Source organism: Naegleria lovaniensis (assembly GCF_003324165.1).
Source record: "Naegleria lovaniensis strain ATCC 30569 chromosome Unknown tig024, whole genome shotgun sequence".
Classification (NCBI taxonomy): Eukaryota; Heterolobosea; class Eutetramitea; order Acrasida; family Naegleriidae; genus Naegleria; species Naegleria lovaniensis.
The window spans coordinates 516,779-539,659 of record NW_025407846.1 but is presented as its reverse complement, the minus strand read 5'-3'; the positions used below and the strand labels follow the sequence as shown (position 1 = coordinate 539,659).

The 22,881-nt window shown below is 38.4% G+C and overlaps 11 protein-coding genes across 11 annotated transcripts; 6 read left to right on the top strand and 5 right to left on the bottom strand.

The window, feature by feature from the left end:
• Positions 1-80: 80 nt before the first annotated feature.
• On the top strand, positions 81-1,055 carry C9374_005602 (uncharacterized protein; the record flags this gene model as incomplete). The annotated part of the gene is made up of 1 exon (XM_044695371.1): positions 81-1,055. One exon carries the CDS (start codon positions 81-83, stop codon positions 1,053-1,055), a length of 975 nt encoding a protein of 324 aa, XP_044548079.1.
• Positions 1,056-1,188: 133 nt separating this feature from the next.
• C9374_005601 (uncharacterized protein) lies at positions 1,189-1,770 on the top strand (the record flags this gene model as incomplete). Its single annotated transcript, XM_044695370.1, has 1 exon — positions 1,189-1,770. The coding sequence occupies one exon, from the start codon at positions 1,189-1,191 to the stop codon at positions 1,768-1,770; it is 582 nt and encodes a 193-aa protein (XP_044548078.1).
• A 385-nt stretch (positions 1,771-2,155) lies between these two features.
• On the bottom strand, positions 2,156-2,434 carry C9374_005600 (uncharacterized protein; the record flags this gene model as incomplete). The annotated part of the gene is made up of 1 exon (XM_044695369.1): positions 2,156-2,434. One exon carries the CDS (start codon positions 2,432-2,434, stop codon positions 2,156-2,158), a length of 279 nt encoding a protein of 92 aa, XP_044548077.1.
• Positions 2,435-2,515: 81 nt separating this feature from the next.
• C9374_005599 (uncharacterized protein) lies at positions 2,516-5,121 on the bottom strand (the record flags this gene model as incomplete). The annotated part of the gene is made up of 2 exons (XM_044695366.1): positions 2,516-4,434; positions 4,758-5,121. The coding sequence occupies 2 exons, from the start codon at positions 5,119-5,121 to the stop codon at positions 2,516-2,518; spliced, it is 2,283 nt and encodes a 760-aa protein (XP_044548076.1).
• Positions 5,122-5,558: 437 nt separating this feature from the next.
• Positions 5,559-6,044, bottom strand: C9374_005598 (uncharacterized protein; the record flags this gene model as incomplete). The annotated part of the gene is made up of 1 exon (XM_044695365.1): positions 5,559-6,044. One exon carries the CDS (start codon positions 6,042-6,044, stop codon positions 5,559-5,561), a length of 486 nt encoding a protein of 161 aa, XP_044548075.1.
• A 184-nt stretch (positions 6,045-6,228) lies between these two features.
• On the top strand, positions 6,229-8,883 carry C9374_005597 (uncharacterized protein; the record flags this gene model as incomplete). Its single annotated transcript, XM_044695364.1, has 2 exons — positions 6,229-6,337; positions 6,650-8,883. 2 exons carry the CDS (start codon positions 6,229-6,231, stop codon positions 8,881-8,883), a joined length of 2,343 nt encoding a protein of 780 aa, XP_044548074.1.
• Positions 8,884-9,035: 152 nt separating this feature from the next.
• Positions 9,036-9,846, bottom strand: C9374_005596 (uncharacterized protein; the record flags this gene model as incomplete). The annotated part of the gene is made up of 3 exons (XM_044695363.1): positions 9,036-9,298; positions 9,373-9,625; positions 9,679-9,846. The coding sequence occupies 3 exons, from the start codon at positions 9,844-9,846 to the stop codon at positions 9,036-9,038; spliced, it is 684 nt and encodes a 227-aa protein (XP_044548073.1).
• Positions 9,847-10,453: 607 nt separating this feature from the next.
• C9374_005595 (uncharacterized protein) lies at positions 10,454-12,802 on the top strand (the record flags this gene model as incomplete). The annotated part of the gene is made up of 2 exons (XM_044695362.1): positions 10,454-11,180; positions 11,244-12,802. The coding sequence occupies 2 exons, from the start codon at positions 10,454-10,456 to the stop codon at positions 12,800-12,802; spliced, it is 2,286 nt and encodes a 761-aa protein (XP_044548072.1).
• A 77-nt stretch (positions 12,803-12,879) lies between these two features.
• On the bottom strand, positions 12,880-16,935 carry C9374_005594 (uncharacterized protein; the record flags this gene model as incomplete). The annotated part of the gene is made up of 1 exon (XM_044695361.1): positions 12,880-16,935. One exon carries the CDS (start codon positions 16,933-16,935, stop codon positions 12,880-12,882), a length of 4,056 nt encoding a protein of 1,351 aa, XP_044548071.1.
• A 293-nt stretch (positions 16,936-17,228) lies between these two features.
• On the top strand, positions 17,229-18,455 carry C9374_005593 (uncharacterized protein; the record flags this gene model as incomplete). The annotated part of the gene is made up of 1 exon (XM_044695360.1): positions 17,229-18,455. One exon carries the CDS (start codon positions 17,229-17,231, stop codon positions 18,453-18,455), a length of 1,227 nt encoding a protein of 408 aa, XP_044548070.1.
• A 114-nt stretch (positions 18,456-18,569) lies between these two features.
• Positions 18,570-21,254, top strand: C9374_005592 (uncharacterized protein; the record flags this gene model as incomplete). Its single annotated transcript, XM_044695359.1, has 1 exon — positions 18,570-21,254. The coding sequence occupies one exon, from the start codon at positions 18,570-18,572 to the stop codon at positions 21,252-21,254; it is 2,685 nt and encodes an 894-aa protein (XP_044548069.1).
• Positions 21,255-22,881: the final 1,627 nt, after the last annotated feature.

Below are 22,881 nucleotides of genomic sequence, written 5' to 3'. Positions count from 1 at the left end.
ATTGCTCTGATCATCCTCCTGGTATCATTAGTTGGAATCAAGAGAGATCTCCTTCTCACTCACTAAAATCCCACCACAAAATGCCTGGACCATTGAGAACTACAAATATTGTATTTGCGTATCCGGAGCCTCCACAACGAGAAAAGCCCAATCCCAAATATTCTCTACCAACGCCCAAGCTCACTGATGCACATCAACACTTTTCAAATCAGAACCATGTCGATGCTTCTCTGGAATCGGTGCGTCCAAAACCCAACTACTCCTCCCGAATGAGCACAATGGGTGAGGTGATTAAATTGGACGATAATATTCGTCCTCAAACGAGTCATGGAGTTGCTGGTGAACGGAATTTGAGTCGTTTTTCTCCTTCTAGTCCTACCTTTTCGCACAACAACAGTAGTCATCATTCAAAGATTCATCACAGTCCCTCACAAACCAAGGCCGATCATCACAAACATAGACACAGTCTCAGTAGCGAGAAGAAAAGTAAGCATCCTGAAGGTGGTGTTTCACATTCTCCTCATGCGGTGTCATCATTACAAGCGGTAGAGGGCTCAACGGCCGCAGCCTCATCCGAATTAGCTCATAAACCAGAAGCAACACCTACAGGACAGGAAGTATCTGTTTCAAATGACAAACCAGCAGTTGAGGAACCCGTAATGAGTAAAGAGCCTCAATTACCCACCAGCAGTAACGAAAAACCTAGTTCTCGATCAGCTCGTCACACATCCTCCATTAGTATGAGCGAATCTGTAGTTGCTGAGGGGGAGACAGTCTTTTGGAAGCGCAAAAATAGAGAATCTAGAAAAGACGATAAGTTGACAATAGGTCTAGCTGAATACTTTGAGAAGAAGGACGAAAATCAAGTGCAACCATTATTGAGAAAGAAGGCTCCTCCACCAACTCCAAGAAAAGAAGCCATCAGTCGAGTGAAAGTCGTGGAGCCACCTCAACCAAAAGAAGAACCTCGTGTTTCACGTGTCAAGAGATCAGCTCCACCCACCATTCCTGAGAAGAACAGAGGAAAGGCAAAGCCAAAAACAACCACAAAATAAGCTCATTTTCTCATCCTCTAGGCGTCTCTTTGTATATATTCCTAATGTCATTAAATTTCATTGTTTTTCAAAAGTTTTAAAGCTCACAAAACACTCATCTCAAATGGGACCAGAAAACAAAAAAAAACAAAAAATGCTGCAGCCTCGTCTCTTGCCCAAAGTTCTGGAACAAATCAACACGGATGGAATCAAGACGACCATTCTATGTAATGTGAATGGATCATTGATCAGCTCGAGTCTTTCAACATCAAAACAACAACAACCTCCTTCCTCATCATCAGCTCAACAAACTTCCAACTTCTCCGAACAACAAATTACCTACCAACAACGTTTATTACCTTCTCAAATCAAACACATGGATAAATTAATAGCAGCCATTGCAGCAAATATGTGGCATTCTTATTTGAAAGCAGGACGAACGGCCTTCACTCCCGTTGAATACGATGAAAACGGAAATATGATCGGACAAGACGATGAAAATTTAGAGGATGATTCGGTTGGAGCACAAAAACTGAAATCACTCCTCGTGGATTGTGAATATGGGCGATTGGCAATTTTGGGAGTGAGTAGAAATGTCGTGTTGTGTGTTTGTGCAGAGAAGGAGGTTCCTTTCGGAATGTTGAACAAGAAGGCTCAAGTGATGAGAGATTTTTTATCGGGGCCTTTCACCATGGTGGAAGAGGCTGTGGACGAGGAAGAAGAGGCAGAGTATTAATTTGAAATTAATAGTATCCATGAATGACTTGTTGACAATAATGTTGTTAACACAACACGTATATTGTGAATTTTTGAAAAGATCTCGATACGTGTGCTTTCTGCTTACACAACAAATTGTTCTTCTACAAATAAGGATGTGTCTCCATATTAATAATTCATAGTTTCTTGTTGCAAGATTTTTACAGAGTGAATTGCCATTGTTACGTTCCATCGAAATTTTGTACATAAAATTTATTTATCATCATGAAATGTTCGAATTGTGTTGAGATAATTCAATTTTGTTAACTATGGAATGTTGAACATGGAAATAGTCCACTGCCAGTTTATATCATGAAAGCTAGCCTCAGAATAATGTGTGTTGTTGAATTTTTTCATTCGTAACACTACGATGATTCCTCTTTGTTTGTTACCTCCACAGATGATGATTGTAATTCAGAATTTTGAGCATTCACAGTCCGAGTGCTCGGAATGGTTCTCTTTGTTCGTTTCGGTGCCTCCGATGTTGTTGTGGTGTTCGTATTACCATTTTCATTGAGTGGATCAAATGCTTTTTTAGCTGCTTCTGCCTGTTTCTCTTCAATGTATGGCCTCCAAGCATAATACGAAGTGAGTATACCAGCCAACACTGGTATAATGAACAAACCAGGTGGTCTTCGATTCATTTTTTGGTGTGTGAAAAATGTAAAGCTCTTCTCTAACATTTGCTTTATAGAAACAACAACTACACATTAAGCAAGGGCTTCTTAGTTTGAACGAAATTCCATGCTATCATCGCTATCTACATCATACTCATCATCCTCATCGTAATCATCATCTTCATTCTGTTCAGTGGTTGGAGTAAAACGTGTTGATTTTCGTGACAATCCCTTATAGGTATCAGACATTCGAATGGATTTCGTTTTGAGACTTCTAACTTCTTGAATATATTCCTTATTTTGTGCTTCAATATCTTGTAGTCTATATTCAAGCATTTTCCTCGTTTTTTCTTCATTGTTCAACTTCTCCTTCATTTGTGTAATCGTATTGATCATTTGCTGATATGATAGTTTGTTGATACTAATTATATTATTTTGCACTTTACCTTCAGATGTAAGTAATTCATCGACGGGATGATCCAGTGCAACCCTTCGCTCTTCCTCAAGCTTTTTTTGTTGTTGCAATTTGGCTTGCTTTGCGTTTTTGAATTCCTTCTTGGTGAGTACGGCTCCAAACTTATCTGGATCGGATTTAGCCAAATTCACAAACACCTCATATCGCTTAAGAACGGTCGAGAAGTGTGCATGCCACTCTTTGAGAGACATTTCTGTATCAACATAGTGATAGAGTGAAGGATCATGCTCTGTTCCATTAAGGTCCTTCGTAATAATGACAGTGGTGTTAAATCCTCCTTTTTGTTGATAGGTGACTTTGACACCATTCACAGCGTCACTGTTACTGCTTCCACTTGGTGTTACAGTGCTTGAGGATGGAGCTTGAGTCTCTTCTTCGTCATTATCCTCATCGGTCTTGGCAACTGTTGATTTAACTTGACTCATGGTCTCTAATTTCTTGATATGATCAAATGGAATTTCGCGATCAATGAGGAATCTAGCCTCACTATTTGCTGTGGCATCACGAAGAGTCATTAGCACAAGAGATTCTCCTGTTAATCTGACCAATCTCAATGGATAAATCATGTCGCTTCCAACAGAGAGTTTTTCAACAATACCTCTTGGCATGTGACCTCTAAAGTTTCGTGTTTGACCCTTCTTGGATTCAACATCAGATCCGCTGCTGTATCCTTGAGTGCCTCCTTGTGTTGGTTTCTGGCCAGGTACTGGAAATGTTGGACCAACTTTTTTAGTAGGTGTTGCTGGTGAGCTCTTATTGAGTACACTTGCAATGCTACTGGCACGTGAGGCAACCATGGATGATTGTTGAGCTTTCTTGACCCACAGTTGATCCTTTGGTAAATTCTTAGTGCCCAGCAATTCCGGATCATATGGGGAATCATTTTCAAAAATCTGAGAATAGTTCAAAATTAAGGTCGACACAATATTACAAATAATGGGTGTATCTTTGAGAGAATTCATGGCAATTGACGATGGAGATTCTTCATCTTCACTTTCTTCGTCTTTTTCTGGCCACATCAAGTTGGGACCCAACACTAATGAAACATTTTCGTCAGTCATCATGTTAATATCTTTCAATTTCACAATATAGGCACACAATGCCATTAATCTTTCCAATACAGTAACATTTTTCTCAGACATGGATCGAATAAAACCTCTCAATTCAATCACACGTTCTCGTAATTGAATGTCGGATAATTCACTGGACTCGTTCTTGTTCACATCAAACAAGTTACACAACTTTCTGTACAATCTCGATTCAATAAGAGGTTGAGGCAATTCTCTCAAATACATTTTCAATAAGCTTGCAATAGCATTGGGATCTGTATTGGGCATTGGAGCCTTATAGGACGTTCCTGGAGCTTCCTCAAATTGTTGTTTTAAAGCCTCTGTTTGTCGTACTGAACCACTCACTCGGAAGACACCTTGAATACGTGCTCCATAGGTTGCAATAAACGAGCAAAGAATATCAAAGAATTCGGGAACTTCATGAGAGCTCTTGTGTTCCTTGGCAAAGAGAAATCCGAGTGGTTTTCCGAATATTTTGTTCACTGTTTCCGAAGATCATCATCATCAAGGGTTATTGAAAATAGATGGTTTGAACAATAGGGTATCATTCATGATTACAATGGATATACATGATCATCAAATAAATAGTAGTAAAATGGACATGAGCCAAATGGATCAACGCAGCAACATTTTGTCATGATTCGGATGCGGTGTTGGTATTTTTTAAGGTTTTTTTGTTGTTGTTATTCCATTTGATGATGATGGAGAATTTGTTCGAGGTTGATGATGATCATGTAGGGGATATGGAAGGACCATATAAAATTCAACCAATCAGACATGATGATGAAAAGAATAAAACACTTACTCTCACTTGGAGGAATGGTTGGAGACAATTGCAAATGAATGACATTGTCTCGACTGATGAACATTCGATAGGTGGATTGTCCAATGCTGTCTTGCATGTGGACATGAATCAATTCTTTCAAGAGCTCTTTTCGTTTCTTTTTGGGATCCTTTTGTTTGGAGAGAACTGATTTCTCAATATCGGATGGGAGAAGTGCAAATTTGTGAAGTTTGGAGAGTTTGGGCATACATCGTTCGAGAATGAATTGATCCATGATTTGACTAAAGGTTTCATCAGATCGGATGGCGTCAAGCCGAAAAGTTTCCAACTCGTTGATGTGAATGTTCACACACAGCTGCGTTACATCATCTGAAAGTGAAGACATATTTTTTCTGTTGATGGTTGCTGTGTTGTTGTTGTTGACACATGACAGCAGAAGGCCTTTGTTTTTTATTGTGTCTTTGAAGATTTTGGAGAAAGGACTTGATGATGGTTTGGATTCAAAATAGGGCAAGAGATCGGAAGACAGGTCTAGGTGATTTGAGTGATAGATGGAAAGGATGAGGATTCGTTCCATTAGGGCAAAATAGTTGTAAACAATCGTAGTGTATGGTACGCATGTTCGATCATGCTGATTAGGGTGGAACATGGGTTGCAATAATTTAAACAAAAAAGCACATGACGTCCACAAAATTACTTGGTAGCAGCATCACCATAGCTATGAATACATATTCCACAATGATTCAAATAATTAATTTTTAAAAGAAGCAAGGGCCGTATCAAACTTGTTCATAACAGTCTCTGTAATTTTTTGCAAATTAATTAACCCTTCTTCGAGGTTTCCTTTGCAGGATACTTTTCGTCTACAGTTTGCAATCGCAAATTCATTTTAGCTTCTAGAGGATGAGGAACAGTGTAACCACAAAAGCTCACCTTCTTGTTCTTCATGAGAATATATCGGAGAGCATTACCCATGGTATGGCTTTCCTTATGGAAAATATAAGTAGATACCGATGTATCAGGTCCCATATGAATTTCTACGTTTGCTGTAATTCCGGAGTGGTCTTGTTTGAGAGTGGAGCTAGCGCTTTCTTCTTGTTCTTCATTGTTTTCAGCTCCATTTTCTTTGTGCTTCTTCTTTTTCTTTTGTTTTTTGTTTTCAGCTCCCGAGGAGGCAACATTTTCATCCACCATTGCATTCTCCGTGTTATTGTTGTTGGAGGTTGTTGGTTCTTCCTCTTCTCCACCGACTTCCAACAATTCTTCGTCAAGATAGGTGGGTTGGTCTTCTCCTTCCGAGTCAGACATTTTTTTGAATTTTGTTTTTTCTCATTCAAAAATCCAGTTGAACTGGTAATGATGATGATGACAAAGGAAGTAAAAGTTCTCAAATTCATTTATTATTATTTCTATTGGGTTGTTGTTTGATTAATATAACATCATCATATGGGAAAAAACAATTCATTGATGACATCATTTAAAAAAGAAAAAAATGGGTAATGATGTTCCTCGCCTCTCGGCCGAAGAAATCAAGAATCGGCAAATCCAAAAGGTGGATTTGGAGCTGAGAAGAAAGATGCAAAAAGGAACCCGTTATAATAGTATGTACATGATGATGATGATTTTAAAGTTGGTAGATTTTTTGATCCGACCAAACAAACATTGATTTTATTCTGGTACCTAATGGTAAACACGAATTGTATTAATGTAACAACACATGAATTCATGTCATATCACTATTATATTCTGATGATCGAAATTTTACTTCTATGGATTTGAATATTGATATGTTGTGTGATATTTATTTATCGAAAAATCGGAATGAAATACTTCTTGTTGAATTCGGTTGTACATTCCTTTACAATTTATTTGTTTGCTGATCGTTATGTTTTACAAATGTTTCACTCGAACAGTGAAAGTGATTTTAAAGGGAGAAAGAAATTGTGGTAAATCCATGTTGTTCAAACGTCTTCAGGGTCAACCATTTAGCGAAGCCTATATTCCGTCAACAGCCATATCCACCGCTCATATTCATTGGAATTATAAAGTAAGCGATGACAATGTTGTTGTAGAAGTTTGGGATGTGGTAGACAAGGGAAAATTAAGTGGAACCACACATTATGAAGATGCTATTATCGAGGACGAGGATGAAACACCCACTTCCGAACAGCTTCAATTGAAAGCACAAGCATTGGCAAAATCTCACGAATTTGACATGATGAAACACAAACAGGGCGCAACAAATTCTCCTTCAGCTAGCTCTGGCTCACCAATGTTTGGAGACCATCAATTGACTGTTATTGATGCGCATATTGTAGATGTCTACAAGCATTGCAATGCCGTTTTACTTGTTTTTGATATTACCAAGCCATGGACATGGGAATATGTGAAGAATGAATTTTCAAAGGTTCCATCTGGTGTGGAAATTGCTGTATTAGCAAATTGCAAGGATTTGGAAAGCAAACGAGTTGTCACGCAAAACGAAGTACAAGAATTTTGCTCGAAACGAGGAGTTAGTGTTATTGAATGTAGCAGTTTGAATTGTTATGGTCTGAAAAACCTTTATACATGGCTCAATATTCCATTCTTGAAAATGAAAATTAACATTACCAAACAACAATTGCAACTTTTAGAGGAAGAATTAGACTTTGGAAAAGAGGAGGTTGATTTGACTTTGAAAGCTTCCAATTACAATGATTATCTTCAAATGCTAAAAGAAACAAAGAAAAAGACGACTATTGGCTTCACCGAAGAGCTCGTGAATAGAAAGACAGCAGTCAGAAAATCAGTACCTGCCAACCCTCCACAAAATTCAACAATTCCTCAGCAACAACAAATGCATCCACAAGGTACTACAACTCAAAATCAACCTCAAACTCCTCCACCACAGCAACCACAAACCAAACCAAGCAGCTCCGTAACCCCACAACCTACGACACAACCACCAAAGACTACACAGCCACCTCCATCAGCTACCACACATCAAGAAAAACCTAAATCTGGTGGCTTCTTCTCTGCTGCCTTGTCCTATTTTGGTGGAGGAAGCAGCACAAACAAGGAACAACCACAACCCAAGGCCGAGAAAATTGTTATCCCTCAATCAACACCTGCCCAAGAGAAGGTTGACCTCAATACATTTTATGCAGGAGACGCTGAAGAAGCGTTCTATTCAGATGAAGGAGAAAACAATGCTAGCACCAATGTGACAACGAATCGTTCCCTCGATGACGACGAAGAATCCATTACTCAGCCTCCAAAGAAGACTGTGAAAAAGAAGGGTTCAAAAAAGAAATCCAAGACATCCAAAAAAGTTGATAGTGATGATGAGATAGAGATGGACGAGGTAGAAGATGAAGACGATGATGACACTGACAGACCAATGATGGATCAAAGCGTCAATGAATCTATGGAAGAATTATATGTGCCAATGGCTAAACAATCATTCAGAAAGACTACCACAACATCTTCTAGCACTCCAACCAAGAAACAAGCATCTCCTGCCACTCAACAACCTCAAAAGCAACCAGAAATTAAAAAAGAGATTCCAACACTCTCTAAGGAGGAGATTGCTGATGATGATGCTGGCTTTTACAGTGACGACAATGAAGAATCCAACAAGGCACCTACACATCAGGATGAGCATTTGGATTCTTTCTACAACGATAATGAAGAGGAGGATGAAGTACCAAAAGTACAAAAAACACAAAAAACAACTACCACTTCCTCAACAAAGCCTCAAACCCCAGTGACAGAGACAAAATCCAAGAAAGAAGATTCATTCTATGACGATGAAGAAGACGAAACAATTGAGGCAAAACCCTCTGTGGTTGAGACTAAGCCAGTTGCAACTGCAACAATTTCACCTCCACAGCCAATCCATACAAACACGAACACGGAATCAGTTCCTGTGCGCGAGCCATTGTTCTCCTCAGAACGATTCTATGATGAGGATGAAGAGGCATCTCCTGTAGTTACAGAAAAGCCAAAGAAGAAGAAAGCAACCAAAAAGAAATCATCAGCCACCACTGGGGAAGCAACAGAAACCAAGAAGAAGGTGAAAAAGAAGAAGGCTCCAGCAACTGCAGTCGCATCGGAAGAGGCGTCTGTGTCACGATCTCGACCTGCTACTGGCTATGAAGAAATTTAATAATAATATTCTTATAATCATTATTTGAACAATTGAGCTTGAAGACCTATAATTTAGCAAGTAATTCAATTTACACATTGAGAATACAATTATTTGAACAGTTATTGTTGAAAAGCTATGATGGAAATCTACTTTCGAATTCACACATTGTTTTAGCCTATTTTTCTATTGGAAACTTTGACCTTGGCTTGGTGCTTTAAAAACTCTTCCCAAGTCACAACTTGATTATTATCTGTATCTTGTTGCATGAAATGGGAAATGTTTGAATTCATAATTGTCTCAAAGAATTGACAAGCTCTTACATATTCCTTTTCGAAAATTTCCTTGCGAAGTATTTGCTTTTGTATCTTTTGATCACACACTTTCCTTGCAATCCTCATATTTAATTCCATTTCTTGCTTGTAGAATTGTTTGACTGATCGGTGTGAAATATTTGTTACCATGTATGCAGAATGAACTTTTTGAAATGGCCGAACGACATGCACTTACCCTCCTGTAGTGAAATACTGCCGCTCTTGTCTTTATCCATTTCGTCAAATACTCTTTTAATATCTTTTAACTCATCCGGTGTAAGGTCATTCTCAGTGACCGTTCTCGTGTCCTGTATAATGACCAAATAATTCTTATTGGGACGCAGATCATGTATCATTTGCTCTTTGGTTAAAATGGTTCCCATAGGAATGTCCTTATCATTGTGGAAATTGATTCTTACTTTGCTTTCTTCATCTTCCAAAGCAATAATCTTTTCATGTTGAGAGCGTGACCATTGTGAATGCATGAAATTATTTCCCTTACCTTAACAAACAATCGCTGTTCAGGTGTGAAATTCAATGTATAGTGCAAATGAAAACTCGAAAAACTTTCATGCGAGGGATCGAGAATGACATTGGCTTGCTTGGATCCCAATTTCACCCGAATGGAAAAGGGTGGAACTGGTTTTGAATTCCGCATTGCACTTTTCATGATTGAAGAATCAATAACGGTTTCACAAAGAGTTTTATATTGATCTAGTAGTTCAACGTTACAGTAACTGATGATAGGAGCCAACTCGACTCGGAATGCAACGGATGAAAATCGGCAATATGAGGGATCTCCTGGATCAAAGATAACGGCTTTTTTTGTTGAGATAGGGCTGCGTATAAGGCACAGACGCACCTGGTCCCGCCTTATCTCTTGCCAACCGAGTTTTTTTTTTATTGTCCTTGTGGACAGGCTAATATATACAGGAGGCAAACATCAAAAAACACTGTAAAATTTGTTGATTATTGTCAAAGCGTTGCACCTCATACGTCTCAATGTGAGAGTATATATAATGATGGTTCTGTTCCTGCATTCATGTCCATCGAAACACATCTCGAGTGAGTCTTGTATAACAACAACAATCTCCGTGAAGGAGTTTAGAACTTTCTTTATTTGTTCCAATAACAATATTTAAGGAAACATGACCGTAAACGCGGTTAAAAATTCTTGCTTAACACAAAGTTTTAAAAAAAATTAAACAACGTTTTACCTTAAATCCATCATCATTCGATTCCCAGAACAACGATCCACAACAACAACAAATATAACAATGACGAGAGTAATACCAGAACCACAAGAGAAAATTTCCCAAAAGTACACGTTGAATAATAACTCTTCCGACAAACTACCTTCGGGGTCTGATATTAATAATGAAGAGTCAAAATTCTCAAAACCCAAAGTGTCCATCTCGGAGCAATTAGAAAGGCTTCCCATTTCCTTAAAATTAATTCTCATTGTTATATTCACCTTCCTCTCTCTCGTCGTCTTTGCTTGTATTTTGATTTCCAATTCAGTGGTTGAACTCCAATCCTCAATGCTCATTTCGAATATTTCGGTCATGACGAACCTCCTCAATAATTTGATACATTGTAGTCAGAGCGAGAGAGGAGCTTCTCAATTATATTTAGGAGCTAATGGAACTCAACATTATGAAATCATGATGGAAAAACGATCCGATACGAACGTCGCTTTGGAGGAATTCTTGTCAAAGAGAAGACAAATTTTGAATACGTTACAAACCAATTCTTTAGCTTTTTCACAAATATTGAGCGCATTACAAGTGGTGGATGAGTACATTGCAGATCTACCTTATTGGAGAGAACGAATTTTAAAGTTGCATCTTGCGCAGCAACCCATTCTTGCGTTTAACTTCTTTACGGACTGGAATTCGTATATGATTGACAGTATCATGCTGATAGCAGGACTGAGCTCGGATTCCACCTTTTTCACCATTCAGTCTTCGTTCAATACGCTTACGTCCATGAAGGAATTTACAGGTAGGTTTCGTTCATTGTGGAAAACCATTAACGCTATTTTGCATTTTCGAAAACTGTTGGTAGGTCAAAAAAGAGCATTAGGAAGCGCTGCATTGACGTCTCATGCCATGCCAGCTGAGAATTTCAAACTATTTGTTCAAAACCAAGCAAAAATCTCTCAATATCAACACTACTTGCAAGTCAAAGACGTTGCGTTCATTTGGGACACGTTCACCAAAACTGTTCTGCGCTCTCAATCGTATTCCGTGAGTTTGGAAATTGAGGACTATCTTGTCTCCAACTATGGTAGTCAAAATCTCACTAAATACTCTGGATCTGTATGGTTTGGAAACATGACACTTCACATCAACAACATGAGACAGGTTGAATTATATATTAGCAAAATTTCACAACAATATTCTTCACAGCTGTATCAACGATCGATAGGTGTCATGCTTGCCTATATTGTCAGTTCTGTCATAGCCATTGGACTTTCAGTTTTCACTTCCATTATATTTGCGAGATCCATTGCCTCTCCATACCAAAAAATTGTGGAACTTCAAAACCTTCAAGAATTATACAAGAGTTTCATTCCAGCTCACGTACTACTTCAAATAGAAGGTAGAGAAGCTCATGCTGAAGAGGGAAACACACCCGAGCCAACAGAAATGCGAGAATCTGTTCGAAATTCAAAACAAATAAGAAAATCAGCGGATTCCCTCAGTTCCTATCACTTCCTTAACAGTAGAAAAATCTCTTCGAATCATGGAAAATTCGATCTTGCCTCCAAGTTTTCCTTATATCTCGAAAAGAAGAAGATCTCCATGGTACAAGTTCGAATACAAGGATTGAGCTCAATGATGAATGATTCACAACCTTCTGACATTGTTAACTTATTGCAAGACATTTTTGAAAAGATTCAGCAGTCCACACGATCGACGAGTAGTTTAATGGAACACACTGAAGACGAATGCATCACAATCGCCTTTAACGCTTCCAAAGAGCAACTCCATCATGAAGACCGATCTCTCAAAATGTGCCTCGATTTAAGGAAGAAATTAACAGAAATACAAAGTACCAAATGGACCACTAATATTCAACAGTCACCATGTTTGGCACGAGCAGCCACAACTATTGTATTTCGATTTGCAGCACTATCTCGAATGAGTTTTTGTGGAAATATTGGTACCACAGAAGTTCGGTCGTTCAAAATCATGGGCAGTATTCATGATCATCTCACACGAATGACTGATTATGGTTCTCAAATGCAAGTCGGTGTGGTATGTGACGAAAGTGTGTACAAGAATGCCTTACGACTCTTCCATACGAGATTCATTGGGTATGTCGAATGTTTGGAAGATGATCAGAGTACGGTCTCGCATGAGATTTATGAAATTGGAGCCTCTCTGCAAGTGAATCAGGACGAGTGGTTGTATGAGCTCTCTCAAAAACAAAAGAATGAAAGATGGCAAGAGTATAACGCTGCTGCACAGCATTATGTTTCCAACAATTTTGAATTAGCCTTAATGGCCTTCCAGGAATATGCAACCAAGTATCCAGAGGATCTTCCAACCAAGTACATGTTAGAATTGTGTAATCTATGTTTGAGTAGGAACGAACAACTGAATAACAGAGAATTATAGCATGTGAATACCAAGAGTGTTTCGATTAAACCCTTCTTGTTCGAACAAGAAATTCCGAGTTCTTGTACAATATCAACCTAATCACTCGTTTCTTCGATGATGGCATCATCTGACAACATTAACACTTGATCTGCTGAACCTTGTTTGGCAATGATACCATCACTCATGAGAATGATCTTTTCGTAATCTTTGACTGTTTCAATTCGATGGGCAATGACCAAAACAGTGGTTTTGGAAAATAGTGGTCCACGTAACGTGTTTTGAATGATGGAATCTGTGAAATTGTCTAAATTACTTGTTCCTTCATCCATCAGTAATATCTTTGTTTTTCTCAATAGAGCTCGCGCCAGACAAATGAGCTGTTTTTCTCCACTCGAGAAGTTGGTTCCATTCTCAGTAATTTTGATATCAAGAATGGATTGTTCCTCTCTCTTCACAATGGCAGACTTTTCTTTTAAGGTGTGCAGCAATCCCACCTGTTCGAGTGCTGTTATAATTTCTTTGTCACTAAACGCTCCTTCAAAGTCCATGTTTTCTCGTAAAGTTCCCATAAATAAAATAGGTTGTTGTGGAATAAATGTAATACTCTTTCGTAAATCCCTAATGGGTAATTCTCGAATGTCAGTTCCATCAATGTAAATAGCTCCTTCGTTCTTCTCAATTTCTTGTAATCGAAGAATGCAATTAAATATACTACTCTTGCCACTTCCAGTTCTTCCAACAATTCCACATTTAGCGCCTTGTTTTACGCTAAATGAAATGTCATCAAGGGCAAAATTACACTCTGGAGAATACTTCATGCTCACTCGATCGAATACAATGGTTCCTTCAAAATGTAAATCTTTTGGCTTTTCTAAAACTGATTGAGTCCCATGAGATTCTAATGGAAGTTGTTTCACAAAATTGAGAATTCTTTGAACTGGCCTAAAAGAAGTAGCTGTTTTTGTAAATGTGTAAAATAGTGTCTCTGAGGACTCAATTAGATCTTTCATTCTCTGATAGAAGAGAGCAATAACAACTTGGATGGGTATCAACTTTTCAGTCGTTGACATGGTGTCATTATTGGATGGATTGACGTTTTGCTCATTATTATAATTGTTATAATAATATAAAAAAATGATTAAAACAATTAGAGAAGTTGTTAGCTCTCTAACAAAACCGCATCTCACTGAAAACCAATTCCAAAGTAACTCAGTGCAATACGTTAACTTGTTGGTAAAATGTTTCTTTTCTCTAATTTCATAAATGAGAGCCGTCATCTTTTTCTCTCTATCAAAAGCTCTAATTGTGTCAATTCCTTCAAGAATTTCACTTGAGATGGTATGCGTGGGATCATGAAGATTTGATGTTTGATAATCTAAAACTTGTTGCTCAATAGTGGAGTAGGTGTTTCTATAATAATTGGTTATCGGAGCAACAATGGCAAATAATAAAATAGATATGGGTACTGTGAAAAGTATTATAATAACAGTAACCAACGCTTTGAAAGCACTCGAAACAAAGTATTGAAACATGTATCTAATATTTTCTCGAATCTCGTTGGTGTCATTGACCCTCTCAATAATTTTTCCAGAAGGGACTGTTTCAAATAACTTCAACTTGGATTGAGCTAATTTTTCCAAAATCAATGACTGATACACATCTCCAACAAGATATAAAAAGTATGCAAGCACTACACTATTTAGCGTGTATGATATCATTTCACAAAATCCACCCACATTGTATAGGCTTAAATAATAGCCCAATGAATGTTTTTCATACTGCTCATCCATAATCCAATATGAAAGGATATAGTCTTTAAAAACTGGAGCAAATTGTTCTATCAATGCAAGACTAACAATGCCTAATAAAAAGATGGTGCTCTTCTTTCCGAGAGACATCATGAATTCAATGATTTGTATAACTTTTGGGTCTTCTTTGACCTCTTCGTCCTGTTGATCAGATGGAGACTCGCCATCTTCCTCTTCATCATTGTCACTTTCTTCTGTTAAATGTTGAGATGTTTGGAATATCGATTTGGTCTCATCTTGAACGTTGTAGGTAGAAGAGAGCAAATCGTTCAATGTATCAGAAATATTCTCACTATTAATGATTTCGCTGTATGTTCCTTGCTGAATAATCTCACCCTTATTCATCACAAATGTTCGATCAATCATCTTTAACAGGTGTAATTGATGTGTGACTAGTAGAATACTCTTATTTTTCAACAAGGCATTCTCACTCTGAAAGAGTCTCTCCACAATATTACTTGCGGTGTGAATATCAACGGCAGAGAAAATATCGTCAAGTAAGTACAAATCACAATCATGGTAGAGAGCTCGGGCTAAGGACAAGCGAATTTTCTGTCCACCACTGAGATTGATTCCTCTTTCTCCAATAATCTGGTCATCTTTGTTGGTCATCTGTTCAACATCAAAGGCGAAATCTGAAGCCCATAATGCAATCTCGTACCGTTTCTGGTCAAAATTGGAACAGAATACAACGTTTTCTCGAATGGTACCGTTTCGTATCCATGCATTTTGAGAAACAAAACCAATGGAAAGTCCTTCCTTAATACGAACACTTCCTTGAATAACATTTGTCTCATTCAAAATGGTATATAGCAAAGTGGACTTTCCCATTCCAACCTTTGATATTAGAGCCACATGTTCTCCTTCATGAATTTTCAATGAAATATTTCTAATGATTGAGTCGTCGTCCGTGTTGTTGTTGCAAGTTTCAAAATTCCATTTTGCGCTCACGTTCTGCATATCGACTAGCACTCCAACCTCTGTTGTGAATTCAGTGTGATAGTTATGTTCCTTACACATGAGAAGATTGGCTATTCTTTTTGAAGAAATTCTCATTTGACTCATTTGTCTTAAATCAGAAGCCAAGCTGTAAAAAGGCCACCTCAAATAATCTGCCAGACTACTGACTGTGAGAGCCAATCCAAGCGTGATGGGTTTGCCTTCTATATACGAATAAACAAAAAAGCAAATGGAAGATACCATGAATGATTGCAAGTAATATATGGAATCAATGAGAAAATCCATCCAACTATTCGTATTTACGTTTTGTCTGATTTTTGCCTCAATATTTTCGAATTTGTTAACAAAAACATTTTCAATAGCAAACACTTTGATCAGCTTCATAGCATGAATAAATTGAGAGAGTACAGATGATTTTTCGTCTGTCATTTCAAGGTTTTCTTTTCGCGTGCGTTCTTGCTTTTTGATGAAATAAATATAAACTGGAACAGTGAGCAATAGAAATGTAAATGAGCAGCATGAGGCAAAGAATCCTACAGTATAAACCATTGTAAAGAAGCTAATTATTAAATATCCAATGTGAGAGTGTGTCTCCGACAAGACATATTTAGAGCTACTAATTGTAGAAACATCTTCATCTAGAATCGTGGAAATTACTCCAAAGTTGAACCGTTCTTGTTTCTCACTCATGGCAATCTTGGATACCTTGAGCAAGACTAATTCTCTCATAAATTCTGAAATGGCTTCCTTTTCGACATATTCCCATAATCTACTGGCATAGTACACAAGTTTGGTGAGCATGGACATGAAACAATGGCTCGCAATCAGTAGAAGAGCATTCCTCAACAAGGAGGTTGAAAGTTCTTCAGCATGAGGTTCCGAAGAAGAAAATTTTCCTTCTGAGAAATTATGTTCCAACAAGTCGAAAATGTGGCCTCTCAGTACTAATTTAATATTGTCCAAGCTCATGGACAAAATCATAAATAGAGATAGCCACAAAATGTCCCATCCTATGATGACATGAAAAAACCTCAACGCTTTCAACCATTCACAAATACTGGTTGTGAGGTTCAATGATTTTTCTTCTTCTTCGATCGTTTCGAGTGGGGTACCTTTGGTAGATCCATACTGTTCTTTGATCTGTTGTAACTGATATTTACAATGCTCTCTTTCATTTTCCGTTAACTTTCTCATTTCGAGCGATGGAGCCTTTTGAACAATTTCAAAAAGACCCTTCCTGACTGGAATCACCAGTTCATCGTAGATGGAAAAGCAAAAGGCGTCTTTGAAGAAATAAAGAGCTTGTGCGAGAAAGTAGGCTGAAAAGTCTTTGAATGAAGTGGCCCATCTTCCGAGATTATACACATGATTACGGACCGCCATCAATTTTTGTTGTGTGATGTTGAAAAATCGGAATGATGGTTGTGCAAAATTATAATTATAGCAATATCTATGAAGAATCCAATTCCTTGTGATGGCATGTAACCTTTCTCTCTTTCAACGATTTCAAAATTGAAAATCAATTTCAGAGTATCAAAGGATATTCGGTCTGGTTGCAATTATCGTGACACGAATGTGTCTAAGATTGTAACTCTATTACAACACTGTAATTGTAATTTTTAGAGGGAAACATCGCTAGAAAAATTACCTCAACAACACAGTGTGTAGTGTCAACCATGTCCATCAACCAAACAGCTTCCTCTCAACAAGAAGAAGAACACTCCAAGAAAAGACTTGAACAATCCCCAGTACAAGGCTTTGAGGAAGAACCATCAGAGTACGAGCATCCTAAACACAGAAAGTTAAACCCTGAACCACCTTATGATATTGAACAAATCATCCAGAACTCCTTACAACACTTTTCCAATTCCATGATGGATCAGATAGAAGGACTCACCACAAAGGTACAAGGCTTTGAAACTCGCCTTCAACAAATAACTCAACCACATCAATTTAATAATAACAACCATCCATTCGACCCTAACCTGTCAGTACCAAACCATTTGCATGTCCCACAACCTACAAATCTGTTCAACATCCCATTCCCTACAGATTCCAACAAGACTGACAATGCTCCCATCGCCCCTCATACCACCAGATGGATCAATACTAACGACACTACCGGCAACCTATTTTCAAACAACCACACTACTACAAACGCACCTTTCAATGGTTTATCAGATGAAGCCTTAAAGTTCTACACCACTTCATACTTGAAAAACAACTGGAACTTCGCTCCCGACCACCTCTCTAAACTCAACGGTCTAGAACTTGCTCAACTTCTCCAACAAAGTATTATAAGAAAGCTCCTTACCATGACCCCAACAGGAACAGCTCTTACCTACCTTATTGGAAAATACAGACAACTGCTTCAAAACACAAACATTCCTCATGTTAAAACCGAACCACGTCCGGAATTAAACCTTCCAATCCTTAACACAGTATTAGTTTGCAGCGGCCTTACCTGCAAAGCACTCAACTGTTCAGCAATGTCAACAGATCTCATTGCCCGAGCAGAATTACTAGCGCTAGGCTTGCTACTATCAAACAGAATAGCCAATGCCCTTGACTGCGCAGCTGAGAATAATTACACAATGGAAGACATCTCCAGAGAAATTAACCAACAGCTCAATAATACAAACGTCCATAATGAATTGAAAACAAACATCCATAATAACAGAGAAGAAAGAAAAGATGCACTTAACTTTGAATACATGAAGAACATGAACAAACAACTCACTTCTACAAAAAGCAACTCACAACCCACAAACAACAAATACCAAAAGAACTCCAATGCAGGATCCAATCACAACTATGGAAAAAAGAGTAACTCAAACACCAACAATGGTAAAAAAGGAAATTATTCCAATAACTCAGACTCCAAGTCCCAGTCCAAACAATGACTTCCAAGGAGGTCGAGTCTCCCAATACCTCAAGAATTGGGAACAGTGGGGAACCTCCCAAAAAGTCCTCACATGGATCAGAGATGGAGTTCCAATCATTTCCGACCCAACCAAATGGAAGAACTTTGGCAGAAACACCATCTCAGGACCAATTCAAACAGCTTGGACGGACCAAGAAATAATTTCAATGCTTCAATTCCAAATCATTTCAATATTCAACCCAAACTTAAACAAACTTCCACTAGTACTCAATCCAGTGCATCTTGCTCCCAAGAAGGGACCCGATCTATTCCGATTCATATTGGATCTAAGGAAAGTCAACCTCGGTATAGATTTGGACTCATTCAAAATGGAATCCCTCAGCCAGATTATCAAGATCCTTACTCCGGGAATGTATGCTTGCAAAATAGACCTATCGAAAGGTTATTTTCACATACCTATCCATCCCAACTCGAGACGTCTCTTGGGCTTCGTCTGGAAAGGAGTATTCTACCAATTCAATGTCCTCCCATTCGGATTATCCAACGCCCCACAAATATTCACAAAAATCATGAAACAAATAGTGAAGAAGTGGAGAGAGAAGGGTTGGATAATATTCATATACATCGACGATATATTAATCCTCAGCCTGGAAGGCCCAGAAATGTGTCAATCAATAACGAACCAAGTAATTCAAGATTTGAACACTCTCGGTTTCCTTATCCAACCCAACAAATGCATCTTAATACCAACACAGACTATCGAGTTCTTGGGCCTAACACTGAACTTCAAAACAGGAACTATTCAAATTCCAACCTCCAAGAAGGAGACAGCTCTAACCATGATCGACGATCTAATCACCAAATCCCAGAACAACCTGTCAGTTCCTTGCAGAACAATAGCTCATTTCACTGGAAAAATGGAATTCCTCAGACTTGCCGAGAGAGCAATTCCTTGCTTCTGTCACAGGTTGAGAAGAAGCATGTCCTTAGTAGTGGACAAAATAGGTTGGAACTCGTCAATGAAAATCTTCTCCAACGTTTTAAAGGATTTGAAAATCCTCAAATCCATAATCCTCTCGTCTCAAGGTACACCTTTCGAGATCACCTGGAATCTCCAAAGGATATACTCGGACAGTTCAACTCTCGGTTACGGTGCGTTTCAAGGGAACAATGTTCTAGTGGGTACCTGGGAGAACCCAGAAACCCACATCAACATCAAAGAACTATCCACAGTTCTTCTGTTCCTTCAAAACGCAGCCTCCAACCAGCTTTACCCCAAGAAAACCCAGTTCCACTGCATCGTGGACAATACAACAGCAATCTCCTACCTCAAGAAAGGTTATGGCCCAGTGGACTCACTGGCCACCATAGCCAGATCTATATGGAAGATCCTTCTCCAACAAGATTGGTCAATCTTGAAAGTGAGCTACATCCCCTCCCAGGAGAACGTAGTAGCAGATTCACTTTCGAGAGTCGGAGACTGGCAAACTTCCAAAGAACTCTTCCAACTCCTGAACGCCAAATTCGGTCCATTCACAGTGGATCGTTTTGCATCAGCCCAAAACCACCACCTCATCAAATTCAACTCTTGGACCCATCTCCAAGACGCTTTCAAAGAAGATTGGAGCAAAGACAACAATTACATGTCTCCTCCTCTCAGTCTAATTCCACTAACAATAATTCAGATCATCAAGAACCGAGCGAAGGGTTCCTTGATTATTCCGAACTGGACAAGCTCATGGTGGTATCCTGTGCTTACAAAGATCTCCTTAAGGATAGAAAAATTTCCAAGAAAGATGCTTATAATATCGCCCTCCACAGAAATCTGGAAGAACTCGAAATGGAACGAGTTCTTGGCTGTGGAAGTGGATGGAGCCCTCTATTCGAAGGTTGGAGAACCATCTGTCTAGAGGCCACTTACAGTCCGGACTCCATCTTTCACATGTGGAGATGCTTCAAACGATTCCAAGAATACAGATTCTGGCACCAACTACCGTTCACTTATGAAACAGCTGAAAAGTTTGTTTTCTATGAATTAGAAAACAAAAAAGGCTGGGAACTTCCTCGCCTTAAATCTTCACTCACATTCTTTGCAAAAATCTATAAGATCAACCTGGAGTGGAAACCGGAATTTAATGACCTTATTAAGGGTGGTCAACGAATTTACAATGCAATACACAAACGATCTCTTCAAAGGGATGGAGTTTCCATTTCTCACATCTTAGATTGGATGGAGAAATATCAACCTTCATCCGAGAAGGACAAATTTGAAAAACTCCTGATTGCAACCACCATGATCATTGGATTCCGCACACTCTTTCGTCCCTCAGACATTGCTTCTATTAAATGGTGTGACATTACCTGGGACAAACCAAAGAAGGGTTGGATTCAAATAATTAATTCAGGTCACAAAACCGACAAGATGAATCTCGATAAAGATCCCATCATAATCGAACCAGCCCCAAACCAAAAGTACTGCCCAGTGAAATTAATCACCTCATACAGAGACCAAGTCCACCACTTCAAAGAAAGAAATAGTCCTTTCCTCTCCTTTACCGACAATCGTTTCCTAACATCAAACCACATATGCGAATTCATGAAGAAAGTGAGAAAAATCCTTAACATTAAGGAAAATATTCTAGGGCACTCCCTTAGAATCGGAGCAGCTTCCAAACTCACCGAAGAAGGAGAATCGTTGGATGTGATCATGCATGCAGGTAAATGGAAATCAAACGCCTGCAATGCATACACTAGGAATATTGCTTTAGCAAATAGAGGACTTTCCAACACACTTTTCAATAAGGAAGACAACCTCTGAACCAAACCAATTCGTCTAAAAATTACCTTGTGTTGTATATCGTTACATTATCGTGACACGAATGTGTCTAAGATTGTAACTCTATTACAACACTGTAATTGTAATTTTTAGAGGGAAACATCGCTAGAAAAATTACCTCAACAACACAGTGTGTAGTGTCAACCATGTCCATCAACCAAACACCCTCCCGTCCCACCCTATGATGTTTCCTCTCCTTGTCTTTCCTTATTTTCCTTCACACCTCATTCACGACATTCGTGAACAACTCCTTCTTACTTCACACCAATTGTGAAGTTGTTTAGAGTCATCTCTAAATCCAACCTTGTCACACTTTGCCTGGAGCAAGCAGGTCCCAGTAGTGGACTTGTTAAGACAACTTGTCTGGTGGTCTAAGGTATTCGACACTATGTTACCTTAATCAGGTCCGTAGGCGTCACTTTGCTTAAACCCTGATAGAAGTCATAATCTTCTTCAGGTACCTTTTGGATCAGTGGACTCCATGTCGGATTCTCCAGGAATCAGTTGCGTAAAAGCCAACCTCTGATCCAGCACCTCAGGTCTTGATTCACTTCAATCGACCTTGAACCACGGTAAGCTCTTGTTAAAACCTGATACTGTTCTTTAGTTGTCTTTTACTCACCTTGTCCATGACAATTCTTATTAAGGGTTGCCTCTTCTCATGGATTCTTGTTCTCCCATGAGCAGAGGTTATTGATCGATGCCAACAATGTCGTCATTTCCTCCATTTCAACCCTTTTCACCCCTCTGTACCATTCTATACCTTTATAAATAAAGGGATTTTGTGCTGTCAGAAGGTAATTTCGATGGATACTCATACCATCAAGCGTGCACAAACCAATTCGTCTAAAAATTACCTTGTGTTGTATATCGTTACATAGAAATTTTCTTTTTTTACACTTGACCCGCACCCCTTTGCTGACGTTAATTATTTTTAAAAATTCGTAAACAATTAATGTAGCAAAGTTGATGAAAAAATTTTTATTCACATTTTAAAAACGTAACAAATTAATGTTTTCTCGTCAATAAAAAACGTCAAAAATCCCTATTAACGTTTTAGAAATTGCGCCGTCAAATTGACGCTCGAAATTGACGTAGAAAATTGATGCAGAAATATCAATTATTGCTGTCACTAGTTTCGTTTTTTCGTCAATTATTGCTGTCACTAGTTTCGTTTTTCCTGTTGTTAATTTTTCACAATTTTCTGTTACTTGTTTCGCTTTTCCAATTTCTCCACACTTCCACTGACACTTCATATTGTTCCACATTCTTTCATTCAACACACAGTATCACCATATATCAATTCCTCATTCAATTAAATACATCAATTACAGTTACATTAATACAATAAATATTTTCATTCCCTCAATCCTCAACAAATTAAATATATAGAGCTCTGAAATAAGGCGGTACTATTTAGTGACCACGAGATTGCTAATTCAAAGTAATTACTTACATCATCAGTCTACACTTATGATCACAGTAAAAAGTGAATTTGTTTGACAATTCGTTCATTCAAAAACTACCAGCTCATCCTCCATAACTTACCTTTAAATTTTACATCAAAAGAATCACCAATAGATAAATCAACTCCAAATAAAAACGCCTT